Consider the following 17,418-nt stretch of genomic DNA (forward strand, 5'->3'; position numbering starts at 1 on the left):
CGCGGTGAGAACATTGGTATGCCGAAGGAAAACCGTGGATGCGAAACTAAACAATTGAACTAAACTAAACAATTTTTATTTTACCAGGCAAAATCCACTGAGCTATATAGCTCTTTTATAGAAGCAACCTGGCCACAAGCGATAACTGAACAAAGTGTCTTATGTGGAAATGTATAGCAGACAAATACTCTAAAATGCATGTTTATAAATGCAGATGGTAAAACCGGAGGACCCATAGAAAAATCCACTCGACCATGGGGAGAACATGCACACTCCAAATATACAGCAGGCGTCAGGGTCGGGATTAAACCCGCGACCTCCTGTATACCGGACGAGGTAGTTAATATCTCGCCACCTCAGCTGTTGGTCAGGGATTGCTAGATTACATAGTACATATACAGGACCTCCTTTACCCATGTTACCAACAAGAGGACTCTTCACCCTTCCGAGTCTGGCCCGTTGTGCGTGTGCCGAGGTCGCGTCTCTGGACGACGACGATGATGATGGGTGACCACCTGGCCTCTCCTCACGTGGCCCCGGGTTGTGGAATTCACTGTCACTGGACGCTCGATCTGCTGACCCCCCCCCCCCCTCCACATGTTTTTGGGGTTAGATTTTATTCGTGTAAGCCTGCACGTGTGTGTGTGCATGTTTTGTGCAGGGGAGCGGTAGTGTAGTGGTTAGCTCGCTGCGTTACGAACCCACCAGTGACAGTTATCTGAACCGGTCCTGGGCCTCCCCGAGGTCGACTCGCCCTCAAATGATTTCCTGGCATGGTGTGTAAATATCACCACTGGGGAGACGAAGGCGACTGGGCGTGGCGTTGGCCACCCACCCCCTCGTGTGCCGTTCCGGCCCTCGTAGGTGCTCGCTAACAGCACTTGCCCCAACAGTCTGTTCAGGCTTCACGGGGAAATCTTTGCCTTTGTGTGTACAGTGCCTTGTGACCTCCAGGTGAAAGGTGCTCGAGGAGTGTAAATTATTATTATTACTTTATTGGTTTAATATCAATCTTTCGGTAAAGTCACGGCACATACGTGACTTTACCGAAAGAACCAGAGAGTATGGTTTAATATTAATATATTGTAGACATAATTGTTCACACATTATTGTGGATGTAAAGGGATTCTGGCACGGTGGTGTAACTGGAAATGCAATCCCCAGAGGTCACCGCTTTGATTCGATCTCCCGGTGTGGCTATCAAAACAATGGCCCCATCTCCTTAAATCCCGCCCTCTCATCTCTTGACTACCCAGTGGTGTAAATGGAGGGGGGGGGGATATCACGTGAGGTGGGGTAAAGTGTGGGTACCCCCACCTCTTGAAAGGCGTCTGGCTAGCATGGAAGGGTAGACCCAAAAACCACCCTCCTTGAGCTCACGCGAGATGAGGTCATACGGTCATCGGGATCGTCGGCAAGCATTTCCAGGGCTCCACCCTTACCGCTCATTGTAAAGAAGCCAAAACGCTGCTGTGCTTTTATCGGGGCGCATGCCGCGGAGCACACGGGCAAAATGCTCTCGCGCCTTCATCCACGAACGTGTGCGTCTGTCAACAGAGCTGGGCCCTCCCAGGGATGTGAAGGTGGAATCGAACGATGAAACCGGCGAACTCACCATTACGTGGCAGAGAGTTTCATCGCCAGGTGAGAGTTTTAATAAAAAAAAATACTTATCTGCCATTTACATCCGGGCACCTTTTTGAGTGCTGTGCATGCGATTAAACGGCTCGCGTCTCGTCTGAGACGTTTGAAATGAGGCTCCGCCAGCGGCAGCTGTTCCCGTGCGGCAAAACGTTGCTTAGTACAGAACCTGACCTGCAAGCGGGCGTTAGTCTGCCGGTAATGGACGGTGGGTGCCATTGGTTTCCTGATGGAGGAATTTGCAGGTAATTTTTCGAATTTGACAAATTTGGACCATGATGCAGCACACACCATACGCCTATTCTATTTGAACAACGCCACGTGATCTTTCACTGCGAAGCAGGTGAGGCATATATCCTTGGTTAATGCATCCACAGTAATAACCGAGACAGCCCGCCTCGTTCGAACGGTGATCCTCTGCAACAAGTACCGAATGTGCTACTGCTAGGCCATGTCATGTGTGCGCATCCTTTGGAATACGTAGCTGTCCATTGATTATCCAAATGGTCATGTCTTTGATGAAATCCCCAACTTTTGTAACTTGTGTACATCTGAAATTGATGGAACTATATTAAAATGTTAAACAACGTAAGGCTGTGCTTTTATTTAAATCAAACTTTCTTATCGATCTAATGTAGCACGTCTTCGCAAGTTAATTCTGTCATCAAAGTGGGATATAATGATAGTAGTACCGTTAGCGAGAGACCGCTTGTGTCTCCCGAGTTACGTGTCGTACAACCAGTGCACATCTTTCCAATCAATGAAACAACAACAATAGGTTTTACCATGTTTTGGAAATGAAAGAGCAGATGTTAAAATAAGCACCAGATACCTTTTGCAAGGAATAAAGTCTGCATTAACCACACACACTTGTGGTATGCAACACAAACGTTCTCTGATATCTACATCGTCTTTGAAACTGTTTGGCCTACGCCAGAGACAGCAGCCTTCTTTTATGGGTCTTATCTCGCCACCAGTGTCGGACCAGAGAACGCCAAAAGGTGAACAGTACATAGACATTTTTCGATTTAAAGCTTTCGTGACTGCAGGGATTCATCTTCTTGGTTCTTTCGGTAAAGTCACGTAGAAGGGAAGTAATAAAATAATAAAAATAAAACATAATAAAATGAAATACATAGACAATGCACTATCAGAGCATTTACAACTCGGGATGAGCAGTTTATATCTATGGTGACATTTTTTTGCCAGTGTTTCACCTGTTTTATTGCCAGAAAGGGGGTAAAACCTATTCTTGTCGTGTGTCATCAATTTTATACTAGCAAAGAAAATATCCCACACGCGCCTTCCCTAATCATTTTTGTCTCTCCAGGCCTCACGGGGTACCGCGTGCGCGGAGTGCCGCTCCACGGGCAGCAGGGCAACTGGCTGGACGAGCTGGTGAGGTACGACCAGACGTCGCTCGTGCTGGACAGCCTCACGCCCGGAGTACAGTACAACATCACCATTGCCTCCGTCAAGGACGACTTGGAGAGCAATCCCTTCTCAACAACTCTTACCGCAGGTATTTGCTATGGTGTTGTTGTTGTTTCATTATTATTATTGAGCAATGTAGTGGACGAACATGCCCTTGATCACTGTTTTTTGTGTCATAGCTTGCGGAAATGTAAGTTTATAAATTAAATGCGTATAATAGATTATGATAGAATATAAATATGGTGGCGACGCTGTGGTGGCAGTGGTGCACAAGCACTATTACAAACTAAAACTATAAAACTCAACTATTTTTTTTATATTACCAGGTAAGGCCCACTGAGCTGTATAGCTCTTTTTCAAAAGCGATCTGGCCACAAAATTATATCTCAACGAAGTGGCTTATCACGTGCAAATTTATAGCAGCGAAATACTCTAAACGCATGTTCTAAATGTGGAGGGATAAACCGGAGGAACCAGATCAAAATCGATATGACCACAGGGTAAACATGCAAACTCCAAATATACAGGTGTCAGGGTTGGGATCAAACCCAAACCCACGACCTCCTGTATACAAGGCGAGATAGTTAACATCTCGCCACTATGATGCCCATTTGCTAAAAATGTGATCTGCTGTGAAGAACGGCCATTGCCCGAATGTCAACAGATTTATATACATATTTTTCATTTTAAGGCAGTGTTGTTGATAAATGCGATTTGATTTTGATTTTAGTATTGTATTTAATGAAGTCTACCTTTCACCCCCCCCGGTTGCATGACACAATGCAAACCTCGAGGCACATCAGTAAATGTTGAGATACATTAAGTAACCCAATCTGTACTAATGTTTTGTTATCATCACGATCCATGGGCGGATAGCCCGTAGATGTCCACTGCACATTTCGTAATTGGTTTCCACTTTCCTCTGTCTTGTGCAAATATGTTCAAATAGTGCCACATCTTTCTGGCACCACTCTCTGATGATGTCATTGTTAAGCCATTCTCTGCGAGGTCTTCCTCTGTTTTCGGTTCCTTCCATTTTTCCAAACAACACACTTACATTTTCCTGTTGCTCTCCATCCTACGCGTGTGTCCAAGCATTGCCAGTTTTTGTACGCCGCATAAACGATGGTCACTCGGGATTCACGAGCGCTGCCACCCCTTGCTCTCCGCAGACGTCCCCAAGCCCCAGGACGTGCAGACCGAGGACACGAGCGAAACGTCCATCGTGCTGCGCTGGACCCCGCTGCACCGCGACGGCATCACGGGCTACCGCGTGTCCATCTCGCTGCCCGGCGAGTCCCAGGCCCTCTCCGAGGAAACCGTGGGGCCCCACACGGGCGTCTACACCTTCTCGGGGCTGCAGCCCGGCGTGAGGTACAACGTGGGAGTCACCACGCTGGCGGGAGACGGGGAGAGCCAGCCCACCCACCACACGCAGAGCACCGGTGAGGATGGCCTGACACGAGTGACAGTCTGACACTTGGGCTCACAGTGCAGTTGTAATTGCCTCTGGCCATGGTTCTCCGTTCAGTTTTGCAGTAAAAAATTTTATGAGAACCACTCTCTCCATCAGTGTGACCTCAGAAATTTGCCTGGGGGCTAGCTTCCCGTTGTGAATAGAGGTCTGTGCACTGGTATAAATGTATCTTTAAGACACTTATGAAGTCTTTCTGGTTTATCAATTCCACATGCAATTTTCAGACGGGTCTCAGTGTTTTTGTGGTAAATTTCCAGAGTCTGCGCTGTTTATAGAAAATGTTCCTCTTTGCCTTGACGTGTCTTGCACATGGAATAACTTCACTTTCTTTATGCCTCACAACTGTTCTTTAATTAACTCGCGGAAAATGTGGATTCATTACTTTGTCGTTGTGTTTTTGAACTATACCTTGTACTATAATTACAACGTTCCTTGATGAAAATTAAGTTGTATCTTTAAACTTTACAATGTTGTTTTGGTCATGGCTCTTGCCTCTTTGGTTTTGAGCTTGAGTTATATCATCTATACGACAGATCTTTTTCCATGTTTACTGTGTTGCTCTGTCACCCACTTTCTTGAACAAGTTTTTATTGGGCTTTGACTTGGTTTACATGATGATGATGACGAATCCAACTTCATGTTTGAGCAGCTACTCACATTTGGTTCCATACTTAAAATGGTCTTGGGCTACGTGTTGTACCTGTAGAGTTTTGTGTCTTAGTTAATCCTCTTCATCCCCCACAAGGCCTCAATGTTCCCTCCACCTTTTCCTGTCCTTGGCAACATGTTGAGCCTTGCCCCAAGAGAGATCCATCGCTGCTGCCAGCTCATCCTTCACGGTCTTGCGCCAGGTGGTCTTGGGTCTCCCAGGTTTCCTTTTTCCCGGTGATATCCATCTTTTGCCAATTTTTGGTATACGGTCCTGATCAATTCTGAGTACATGTCTGAGTCGCCATCTCTTGATGTCTCATGTGGTAGGACAACCGTTCTTCTTGTACAGTTCGGTGTTGTGGATTTTGTTTGGGCAGCAGATGCTCAGCAGGCATCTTTTATGGAAGGACTCCATCCTCTTCGTGTTGTTCTTGGCAACAGAGTTTTGTCACCGAATGTCACCTGGATCCGTTCCATGACCTGCAAGCAACGATCCTTCGACATGCCACGTGGCCTCAGAGTACACGTGGCCTGCACAAGCGCCGTGGTGACATCTTCACTACCAAGTGGCGAATGGCATCTGTTGTTGTTGGTGGTGGTGTGTGATTCTTAAACACGTCTGGTCTTGCTTTGTTTTTCACGTTAAGCTATAAATCCACCAAAGGATTTTGAAGTGGACACTGGATCGGGGACTGGAGAAGTGACTGTCACATGGAACAGAGTGACGATACCAGGTAAAGCCTTTTGAAATATTTCCGTCTGTGCAAATAAGAGTAGTTCAATGCTGTTATATGTTGGCGAGCCTTTGCTATTGGTGGGAATTCCTCATTCCTCTGGCAGGGAGTGGTCTCTCCATGGGAGAGCCACTTTTTATTTTGCACAAAATAGTACGGTAGTCCTTCGGTTAACAGTGACATCAGTTCACGGTTTTTCGGTTAACGTTTCGCCTCCCATAGTGAACCCATGGTTTCAATTAATGTTAACATTCTGACTAACGATTTGTTTATATTATGCACGCAGGCGCCTATTTTGGCCAATCCGAGCACTTGTAAGTGGGGCCGAGCCATGCCCTCGGCCAATCGGCGACACCCATTCATGAGCGTTTAGACCTCGACTGGCTTTGTTTACATCACGTTCTCTCTTGCAGACTCAAGTGATTTTAACTTTTTTAACTTATAAGCGAATTCGATAAACCGTTATTTCGGTTTACAGTAGTTTTCATGGAATGGATTAGTAGCATTAACCGAGGGACTACTGTATGCGTGATGATTGGCTAAGAGAGCCCTCAACAATGATTTGGGACATCCATCCTTCCAACCAAGATCGTACTGTATCACCACAGCATCACTCAGCCGCTGCATTATTACAACATCTCTGTTATTTTACGTGGTCGTTTAAAAACATAGCTGTACTGGCACATGCCAAACGCTATCAGTGGATGGGTTTAAACACATTCTTGAGTCTATGCTACATATGTAAAAATCTTAAATGAAAATACAAAATTTGACAAAAATTGCAATAATAGGGAGAATGACAATTACAAAGATGAAATGGGGAAAGGTTCTAAGGTGATATGTGACAATACTCTGAGAATTTTTAGCTTTTTGGTTTTTATCCAGTCATAAGCAGCACTAGCTACCAATGTATTAGAATAGATTCCCTCTGAAGTCTAAACAATCCTTTTTTTTTTAAACAACAATAATAAATAATCCCTAAGCAGTGTTCTTATGGATTATTAATTTCTTACACAACCTATCGGCCGCACTGCCTTCTGGGAGTACGTAATTTCAGCAGCATTGATTGACGGCAAGCAAACTCTGGACCGGTTTTGAAATTAAGGGTCTCATCAGCAGAGTTCGCCTCGCTTGAATCAATGCTGGTGAACTGCCGATCGTACCGGCAGGAGGGGGGGGGGAGGCCCTCTTTTTCGATAAGGGAGATCCTGCATCAACAATAAATTAAATAGCGATATGTAACTCAAAATAATCGCTCGCGTTGTTGTGGAGAATGTAAATAGCAATATAATAAAGCAGAAATATGTAAAGGATGATCTGATTGTTTATTTTGACATCTATATTCCACAGCAATGACGCTCAATATTTTGAATTAATGTTTGTAACAAATACACATTTTAACTTTTTAGAGTAACCCTTTTTCATTGCTAATTTTAAGTTGAATTGTATTTTATGGTCCGGTAAGGTATTACTGATGTTCATTTGTCACCTTTTAAACGATGTTTCACATCACTTTCACGTGGGATAATTTCACAGGTATCTTGTCTCATATTATTTTCACAATTTTGCTAACTTATGGTTTACATACGTAGAAAAGTCCAGTTTCAAGCTCACAGTAAATATACTTCACCAGAAATTACAAACTTTAATTGTACCTATCTCAAAGAGAAAGTAGAACAATGTTGTAGTGCAAGATCTTCTAATAATTGAATTTATTTACCTGTTTTTGCTGATATTGTCGCCACCCAGTTATACGCAGTACAACCGCCGCTAACACCTCCCAAAAGCCGGCTTCTGAACAAAGCGAAACGTCTTTAAAAAAAAAAATGAGAAAAAAAAAATGAGAAAAAAATGAGTAAAACTCACTGATACCGTGAATGTTTGTTTACTTCTCCAGGCCTGACCGGGTACCGAGTGCGTGGGTCGCCCCTCCACGGGCAGCGAGGCCACCACCTGGACGAGCTCGTGAGGCCCGACCAGACGTCCTTCACCTCCGAGAGCCTCACTCCCGGCGTGGAGTACAACATCACCATCACGGCCGTCGTAGATGACCAGGAGAGTCCTCCGGTGTCAACAACTATCACCACAGGTTCGGGAGCTTTGCGCGTTAACAAAACTTGACACCATATCATGGGACCTTTTTTCCAGTATCAAAGTTTGATGAAAAATAAGAATAGGTTTTATACTTTCTGGCAATAAAAAAGGTGTTAAGATCTTGACTTAGATGTTCAAATGCCAAATAGATACCTGTTTCAAGGAATCAAGTCTGCATTAACCACACGTACTTGGTGGTGGAACATCTTAAGCACCTGTTTTATTGCCATAAAGGGTAAAACCTATTCTTCAAACTTTGCGCCGCTTGCAACTTCGTTCGTTTAGCCAAGGGGGACCGGAGAAACGTAGACTCATCATTGTTCCTCTGCTAGACTCGCTTTTTTCCCCCAATGGTGAAGCTACGATTTTGTAAACAAAAAGGGGCATTTATATCTACGGGACCTGTTTGGCGGTATTAAAATGATGAAACGTAAGAACAGATTTTACCCTTTCTTGGAATAAAACAGGTGGTTAAGATGTTCAAACACCAAATTTATACTTTTTTTTGCAAGGCATCGTCAGAGCATTGTGCGATAACTCTCTCTCTCTAGCGTATGGCAAGTATGTGGAAATCACACGTACAAGTTTTAAGTCTGTGAGCTATGCGATAGCTTCGGGAGTTGCGCGACTAATACTGCTCAGTCCGCCGGAGAGCTGGCGTAGGATGCAGTTATTCGAGATACGGGTCCCATTGCCTGGTTCGGGTGGTGGTTCGCAGTCACACCATAGGTTGTCTTTAATTCTCCACTTGTGGAGGAGGTGTGTGGCTCAGCGACCATTTGCTCTTCTGAAGCGGTTGATGGAGCTCCGTAATTTTCTTGGCAGATCAATGTCTTGTGGCGCAATGATGGGGTCGTCGATGTGTGATAACTGTGATAACTGTAGAACATGTTTAGCCCCCCCCTTCCCCCCCCCCCTCTCTGTCCATTGTGTTGGCGTGTGCAGCAGCAACCGCATCCAAGCCGTCGTCCATTGTTTTGGCCCCGCTCCCCCCCCCTCCCCCTCCCGATACGTTGTACTTAGCACTCCGTGCTATCTTTGAGCCCCGCCCCCCTCCCTCCCGATACGTTCCATTCATTGGCTACCACATTCTGATGAGCTCCCCCCCCCTCTCCTCCCCCCTTCAACTTGCTTATAAGGGATTACTTCTTGAATCATTGCCTCACTTGATGCAGCTAATTCGGCTGTGACGGTCCCACCTGATGACGGAGACTTATGTTGCCTCCGAAACGTCGTGGTTTTTGTTTTTATTTTATTTTATTTTCATTAATTTTGATGTTTTACCTACGTGACTTTACCGAAAAAACCTAAGAATATGTTTAGCCCCATAGTCAACCCACTGCTGGATGAGGCTCTCCCCGTGCCATACAGGTGATGGGGATTGTTGAACCATGGTTCACCCATCCTGGCCCGTGTGGGTTTGTGAAGGTGGATTCCCCTCATTTCCCCTCCCCCTTTCGTACGGTTCCGTCGCGACCTCAACATGGGTGGAGGAATCGGTTGAGCGAAGTTCACGGCAACGGTAGCCGAAGCGGCAGTGGTAGACGAGTGACAATACGGAGGCGAGTGGCCCAAGACGAGAGCTATTATTATTATTATTTAGTAACTATGCGTGCACTCTAACGCACGCGATGGTTTTTTTTCCCAACCTCCTTTTTTGTTTCGACACGCCAGACATCCCAAAACCCAAGGACGTGCACGCCGACGAAGCGATCGACACGTCCATCGTGCTGCGCTGGACCCCGCTGCGCCGCGACGGCATCACGGGCTACCGCGTGTCCATCTCGCTGCCCGGCGAGTCCCAGGCCCTCTCCGAGGACACGGTGGGGCCCCACACGGGCGTCTACACCTTCTCGGGGCTGCAGCCCGGCGTGCAGTACGACTTTGGCGTCACCACGCTGGCGGGAGACGGAGAGAGCCAGCCGACCCGCCACACGCACAGCACCGGTGAGTTCCCTACAGATTATTTTAACTTCTTTCAATTTTGATACATTCTCTAATTAGTCTTAGCCAGTAGTAGCTAGTTTTGCACAGAACTTCAACGTTATCAATATCAATTGAGTGTCCTTGTTGGCACACGTGGTCACCACATCTATGCCTCTATATAAGGAATGAAACAGGTGGACTTCTCCACAAATCTGCTGTCGCCTGATGAAGTTGGTTGTAGTTACTGGCGAAACATCGTACTCAGATTGTAAATGTTCTGGCTTGGCTCTCCAACACACCGGTGTGCTCTACTAGTGACAAATTGCCATGTTCTGTTTACGTGACAAACCTTACTAGTTGGCTGTGTCGGGTGGTGGCGGGTTTTAATGACACATTTATATATTTACGTGATCTAACCCAAAAACCTCTCTTATGGATCCTAATGCATGATGCTTTTGAAAGTCCTAACCGTGCTTCTTTTCCAGTTGTTTAGCAAGACAAAATATTGAAATAAAGAATGGGTTCTTGACGATTTCTTTTCTTGTCATGCCCAGCTGTGACCCCTCCAAAGGACCTGCAAGTGGACTCGAGCTCCGAGAGCGGAGAAGTGACCATCACATGGGAGAGAGTCTCCATTCCAGGTAGCACCTGCCGCTCTAACCAGTCCACATAAAGCTGAACGTGCATATGAGCTACCTCCTGTGTAGAACTGATGTATGTATGGAACTGAGGTGTAGATGTATATACGTATATACAGGCAGGCCGTGACTTATGAACGGGTTGCGATTTGTTGGTACCTCGGAATTTATATTTAATTGTACATACGGTGAGTGGTGATAAAATGTGTTATGGTTCAACAAAATAGAGAAGCATTGTTGAACTCACAAATAAGAAAACATATTGTACACTTGCATTTAATACTGTATGAAATATTGTATAGTGAATTAAAAAGAAAACAAAAGAGAGTAACATGAAAAGGGAAAAAAATAGTTTTGTTTTCACTTCCGTTTAATTGAACTGTCGTGTATCACATGGGATGCTGGGACTGTTTACATCTCGCGGAGGATCGCTCCGCCGAACAAAATAGTTCGGCAGTTCAGGTTCGCAAGTTACGACCGAACGTTCACAATTTGCATGGTTAGAAATAATAACGTCTCGTGGCGGTTTGTTCGTGAGTGCGGATAATCGTAAGTCAGACATTCGTATCTCGGGGACTGGCCGTATACGCTGCTCATTGGGCCAGCACATCTTGTTTAAGAGGGTTAACGTTGATGGTTAACTTTTTTTGATCGTGGCTCTAAATATGCAAAGCAATTTTTTTCTGAATTACTCATTGAAAATGAAATTCAACCGTTGCTGTTCGATAATTGCTTCATGATACAATTCAACTGCATTTTTAAAAGCATTGCCCCCTTGAGCCAATTGTTCACCAATATTATTTCTCTCTCCTTGCCGTGTCTCCCCCCCCCCCCTCCAGGCCTGACCGGGTACCGCGTGCGTGGGACTCCCCTCCACGGGCAGCGAGGCCACTCCCTGGATGAAGTCGTGAGGCCCGACCAGACGTCCCTCACCTTGGAGAGCCTCACCCCCGGCGTGGAGTACAACATCACCATCACGGCCGTGAAGGGCGTTGCAGAGAGCACTGCTGTTTCCACTACCCTCACAACAGGTAATGACTCATTCACCGCCGTACATCTCTGCCTTTGGCAACTGCGACTGAGCGTTAATGCAAAAACGGCCTCGGGGTATTTTAAATTTGAAGTGGAAACTGGGTGGAGCGGTGGCACCTGCGTTTAGCGTACTGTGACGTTAATTCGGCGATCTGAGTTCGACGACACGCCACGATTAACATTCATGGCGAGTGGTATTTGAACAGCCATCCCTTTCAAAATCAACCGCACCACCGACACGGTGTGATGAAGCCTTCATTCGGCAGTGGATTGACAAAGGGAAACATATTAACTTCACTCGTCGATTCCTCCACCAATGCTAAGCACTCAATCTACCAGACGAATTGTTTGGTCTCATTCATATTGTGTACAACCACCACACTGCAGGTCACAACAACTCAGTTCACCCACTCGGTTCACCCACTCAGTCACCACACAGTCATCTTCACTGAAGAATCATCTTCACCAACCTGCTTCTGTTCCTCCATTAAACCCCCATCTCTTATCCTGGGCACATCCTACTGCAACTCCTTGCCCCCACCCACCAGCTACGACTAGGCCTACGCCAACCCCTATCACTACCCCGACCCCTATCACTACCCCAACTGCTCCCTAACCACTTCCACCTGTATTCCTAACTGTTACCATAACTAAACCACCACTTTTTTCTTTTTTTTTCTTTCGGTAAAGTCACGTAGAAGGGAAGTAATAAAATAATAAAAATAAAACATAATAAAACAATTCTCACGACGTTTCGGCCACAACGCAAGTAGCCGTCCTCAGGTGAAAACCAGGTCTGTCGAGGCGACAGCGTCCGAATGAAACAGCACACGTGCTTGGAGCATATATATAAGCTGGGTTGGAAGGGGGGAAGAAAGGGGGAGCCTTCACAAAAGAATATGCATATCAAGAGGAATTTTTACCCTATATCTTATACATGGTTTATAGCAATACAGTATATAATTTAACGTTGGGTTTGTCTATGGCAGTATATAGTACGGTGTAGACTCATGTGATGTAAGAGAATAAAGTTTGGATGGAAGCATATTATATTGTTTACGACATAGAATTGTAATGTATTACTTACTGTTAGTAACTCCGCTTATTGTAGAGTATATTTTGTATACTGATGATAATATGTAGTTTATACTTTAGTTGTTTACGTGGTGGTTTAGTTACTGCAGCTATATACTATTAACACTCCTTCCCTTCATTAATGCTACCCCTATCCCCTCCCTTTGATGCTGCTAATCCTGCATAATGCACGGGCATAAATAATACCATTCACATACCTGCATTTCCCATATCACATACCTGCATTTCCCTTACCCCCTCCCTTTGATGCTGCTAATCCTGCATAATGCACGGGCATATGCAGTACTAATCACATACCTGCATTTCCCATAAATATGCTAAATTCCTCTTGATATGCATATTCTTTTGTGAAGGCTCGCCCTTTCTTCGCCCCTTCCAACCCAGCTTATATATATGCTCCAAGCACGTGTGCTGTTTCATTCGGACGCTGTCGCCTCGACAGACCTGGTTTTCACCTGAGGATGGCTACTTGCGTTGTGGCCGGAACGTCGTGAGAATTGTTTTATTATGTTTTATTTTTATTATTTTATTACTTCCCTTCTATGTGACTTTACCGAAAGAACCAAGAAGATGAATCCCTGCAGTCACGAAAGCTTTAAATCGAAATTACACCACCACTGTTAATAAGCCCACTCTTTATCTCAACCGCTATCATCTAATGTACACTTTTATAATTGTAAAGCGCCTTGGACTAAGGCGCTATATATTCATCCCATTGCCTCCTTTCCCCCGCTCTTATAACGTTACTCAATTCAATAAATGTGTTATTATCTCTTAATCTATTACAACAGCGGTAGTGATGTATGTTGCTGTCCACTCGCCATTCTGAGCCTTGGTGCCCTTGCTTGATAACTATATATTAAAACAATCTACCTCCCTCTTGTGTGAATTTGAGCTTTCATGTTCTTCATTTCATTGTGTGGGGTCCCCCTTCCATGTCATCAAAGCAGCATTGTTAACTTTTTTTGCCACTGATCAAAATGATTGTAATGTTATCTGAAACTTGCCACTGGTGTATTCATTGTGTTCTTTCCTTGTAACCTTTTTCGTAACTTTTTGTTTTTATTTTGGCAAAACGAGAGCCCGATAACATCACACTGAAAAATTCCGGTAACGGGGGGGTACAGACAAATCTGCGGTAATCCATTCCGGCGCGACGGAACCGCACGAAAGGGGGATGAAATGAGTGGAATCGGGGCCCCCGCTTGTTTCGTAACTTTTTAAAATTTCACCGATCTGTGCATTTGTCTTTGCAGCTGTGCCTCCGCCAACAGACCTGCGTTTCACGCAAGTAGAGCTGGACAGCTTCCGTGTGAGCTGGAGTGCGCCTCCAATCTCCACGACGGAATCTTTTCTCATCCGCTACTCGCCGCTGCGCCACGAGGATTTGCTGTCCGAAGTCAGCACCTCACCCGACGAGTTTGAGGTTATTTTGACAGGTAAAGCTGCAGCGCGTGGGTGGGTGGTCCCGTTCACCACTGAATCTCAGGACGCGCAAGCGGTTCAGCATTCATTTTATTGAGAGGCCGTAGCACCGTTGTTTTTAAAGACATTGTACTCCCCGCAGAGAACTGTAGTGACATGACCGCCGCACTCTACGATAGCTGGTGCTAAACTGTGCCACACCCTTCCCGCATGGCCTTGTGGGAGCCTCGGTACCAATAAAGTTATCGGAATGGAATCGGAAGAAAAACTGATGACGTACACCTACGTCATCGGAACGGGAAAGGGTTAAAGTGCCCTTTCATAGGCGCACAAATAATATACTCGAAATGATGAGTGAACGTGGTGTGAAGGCGGCCATTACATGTATACATGCCCTCCCACATGGCCTTGTGGGAGCCTCTGTACATCTTCTGACCTGAAGACGTACCGATAAAGTAATTTTACATGTACGCCATTGGAACGGAATCGAGATGAGTGATTTAGACGTATGTCATCAGAATGGGAAGGGTTAAGAACTCCTTTGTATTCCTTCAGAAAGTAAATTCCTATCCACATCTTGGCCACGAGTGAGTCGCCAATTTTAAAAGGACATCGAGGGATTTTTACCATGCCATGACAAAATAAACATGTGCTGCTCATTGTACCATTTATTACAATTCACCAAAAATGTACAGGACGTTTTACTGCCACACTTTTTTTCGTCGCCAAAAAAAATTGTGCATTTTCACCTTTTTGCCAATGTGCTCATGTCAGGCTTTTTTACGGTGTCCAGGTCTCCTGCCAGGCACCGTGTACGGTGTCAGTGTGCACACGGTGATTCGCGGACACGAGAGCGTGGGCCTCTCTGGAACTCAGGGCACAGGTACCGCGGCCCTTGTCCCTGCACGGCATCGCCTGGCTAACCATCGATCAAAGAACGAAAGCCATTGGAGCTATGCATTTTTAAATATCGATGAAAAGCTCATTTCTTTGTAACTACTTTTTGGTTTATTTTCTTGTCTTTCCCCTGCACCTCTGGTTAACACAGTTGGCTATGTACGGAGCGAAAAAAGTTGTGTGTACACACCATTTGTACACCACTTTTAATTACGACCAATCTAAGTCCCTAACCGCAACAACACTGTACTAAAGTGCGAGTCATATCAGATGATTTTTATGAGGGTTATATAGTTTCCCCCCCCATTACGGACAATTGGACAGAGCTAACGCCTTAACGCTTTCAACCTGATATTCAAAATTTATATTTGGGTTAGGCCATATAATCATCTGGACAAATTTGTATTGTAAGGTCCTCCACCACCCGACAAAACAAATCATTAAATTGTCACGTGGTGTACATTTGTTTAACGTGGCAATTGTTATTCTTCCAGCTCACTGGTAAGTTAAAGAGCAATTCTCACAGCCAAGTTTAGCAATTAGAAATCTAGTAACTCAGATTAAAATCTATGAAGTCAACAGTAATTGGCACGTTAAACGCTTGTAACGTGACAACGTAATATGTCTGGCTATGTGGTGTGGTGGAGAGTCTTTTGACTGGAATTTGACCAGATTATAACGTGGCCTTACCCAAATATCTATTATTATCAATCGTAATTATTATCTTCCAAAATATACTTGTTCAGCTCTCAACCTTAGTTGGACACTGTTCTAAAGAGTCTGTGTGTGTGCATTTCACACGTAGCCATTATGCTGCATGTAATGGGGAGCGGTGGTGTAGCGGTTAGCGCGCTGCGAGTTCGATTCCCGCTCACGGCCAACACCAGTGACGATTATCTGAACCGGTCATTGGCTTCCCCAAGGTCGACTCCGCCTCAAATGAGTCCCTGGTGCGGTGTGTAAACATCGCCACTTGGGAGATGAAGATGGCCGGGCGTGGTGTTGGGCAACCCACTCCCTCGTGTGCCGTGCTGGCCTTCATAGGTGCTCACTAATAGCACTTGCCCCAACAGTCTGTTAAGGCTATACGGGGGATCTTTGTCTGATGTCAGTGGGGAGTGGTAGTGTAGTTCGTTAGTGCTCTGCGTTACAAACCTTCAGTCTTGAGTTCAAATGTCGGCCAAGGCTAATATCATTGCTGGTAAGGTCGACTCCGTCTTAAATGAGTCTCTGGTGGGGTGCGTAAACATTGACACTGGGGAGATAGAGGGCCGGGTGTGCTGCTGGCCACATCGCCCCTCCTTACGCCACGCTTGCTAACGGCACTCACGCCTCCAGTCTACACGGGGGATCTTTGTCTTCGTTAATTCATTCGTCTCCGTTAAATCCCGTGCAGAAATCGACGCTCCGACAGACATGGAGTTCTTGGACGTGACGGACTCGACCTTCACGGTCTACTGGACGCCGTCGAACGCGCCCGTGTCGGGCTACCGCGTGGCCTACGGCCCGCAGTTGCTGGGCCACGTGGCGGAGGACAGCGTGCCGCCCGAGCGCACCTCCATCGTGCTGGCGAGCCTGCAGGCCGGCACGGAGTACACGGTCAGCGTGTACGCCATCGGGCGCGACGTGCACCGCGAGAGCGGGCCCCTCGTCGGCTCCCAGGCCACCAGTGAGTGTCATCGGGGGCGGTGCATGTGCAGTCTTCACGACACCACGTCACATAGCATGGGGATGGTTGTGGCATGGCTGTTCTGTTTTTTTTTTGTCCTAACATGAGCCTGGTACATAACACGAACAGCAACATGGGGGAGGGGGCACAGAAACTCCACGGACAGAACTCGCGGGCAGATGAAATTGGGCTCGCTGCCTTTCTTCGGTGGGGGCCGCTAGCGCGGGAGCATGTACATTGATATGGGGAGGGGAAGACGAGGGAGGAAGAGAGCTAAAGTGAGGGGGTAAAGGGGATGGGAGAAGGAGGGGGGAGGGTGTCAATGGGGTAAAAAGGGTAGGAGGAAGAGAGGAGAGGAGCACTTCAGCAAAGATAACTTCAACGCACCCAGCGAACTCCTCAACCAGTCACTCCCGCAGAGCAGAAATAACCCCCTGTCCGTCCCCGGAGGAGGGGGGGGTGTAGTACCGCATGCACCTATCCCCTCCCGTCAAGCCCCACCAGCATGCACCATGGCTGGTCGTTTCTATTGGAATATCCACTTTTCACTTTTATACAGTGGAAGGGAGAGTATCCCTCTAAACGCTTGTGAACAAACTCTTTGTTTTTGTGAGTGCGTGTGCGTGTTTGTGCTGAAATGATCGCATTGCGTTTTTAAGTGGTTGTGTGGTGGGACCGCGTGGCGTGATGATGTTGTCGCGAGTT

At 46.2% G+C, this 17,418-nt stretch overlaps 1 protein-coding gene across 4 annotated transcripts in view; it reads left to right on the forward strand.

The window, feature by feature from the left end:
* Nucleotides 1-17,418, forward strand: part of LOC144938130 (tenascin-X-like) — a 150,829-nt gene that overhangs the window by 108,020 nt on the left and 25,391 nt on the right. For all 4 annotated transcript variants that reach the window (XM_078865842.1, XM_078865843.1, XM_078865844.1 and 1 more), the window contains 11 exons: nucleotides 1,558-1,644; nucleotides 2,972-3,163; nucleotides 4,248-4,520; nucleotides 5,851-5,937; nucleotides 7,835-8,026; nucleotides 9,706-9,978; nucleotides 10,512-10,598; nucleotides 11,435-11,626; nucleotides 13,979-14,161; nucleotides 14,941-15,030; nucleotides 16,441-16,713. In XM_078865842.1, coding sequence (XP_078721968.1) covers nucleotides 1,558-1,644; nucleotides 2,972-3,163; nucleotides 4,248-4,520; nucleotides 5,851-5,937; nucleotides 7,835-8,026; nucleotides 9,706-9,978; nucleotides 10,512-10,598; nucleotides 11,435-11,626; nucleotides 13,979-14,161; nucleotides 14,941-15,030; nucleotides 16,441-16,713 — 1,929 coding nt within the window. The remainder of the gene's footprint in view (nucleotides 1-1,557; nucleotides 1,645-2,971; nucleotides 3,164-4,247; nucleotides 4,521-5,850; nucleotides 5,938-7,834; nucleotides 8,027-9,705; nucleotides 9,979-10,511; nucleotides 10,599-11,434; nucleotides 11,627-13,978; nucleotides 14,162-14,940; nucleotides 15,031-16,440; nucleotides 16,714-17,418) is intronic.

Source organism: Lampetra fluviatilis, chromosome 21, assembly GCF_964198595.1.
Source record: "Lampetra fluviatilis chromosome 21, kcLamFluv1.1, whole genome shotgun sequence".
NCBI lineage: Eukaryota > Metazoa > Chordata > Hyperoartia > Petromyzontiformes > Petromyzontidae > Lampetra > Lampetra fluviatilis.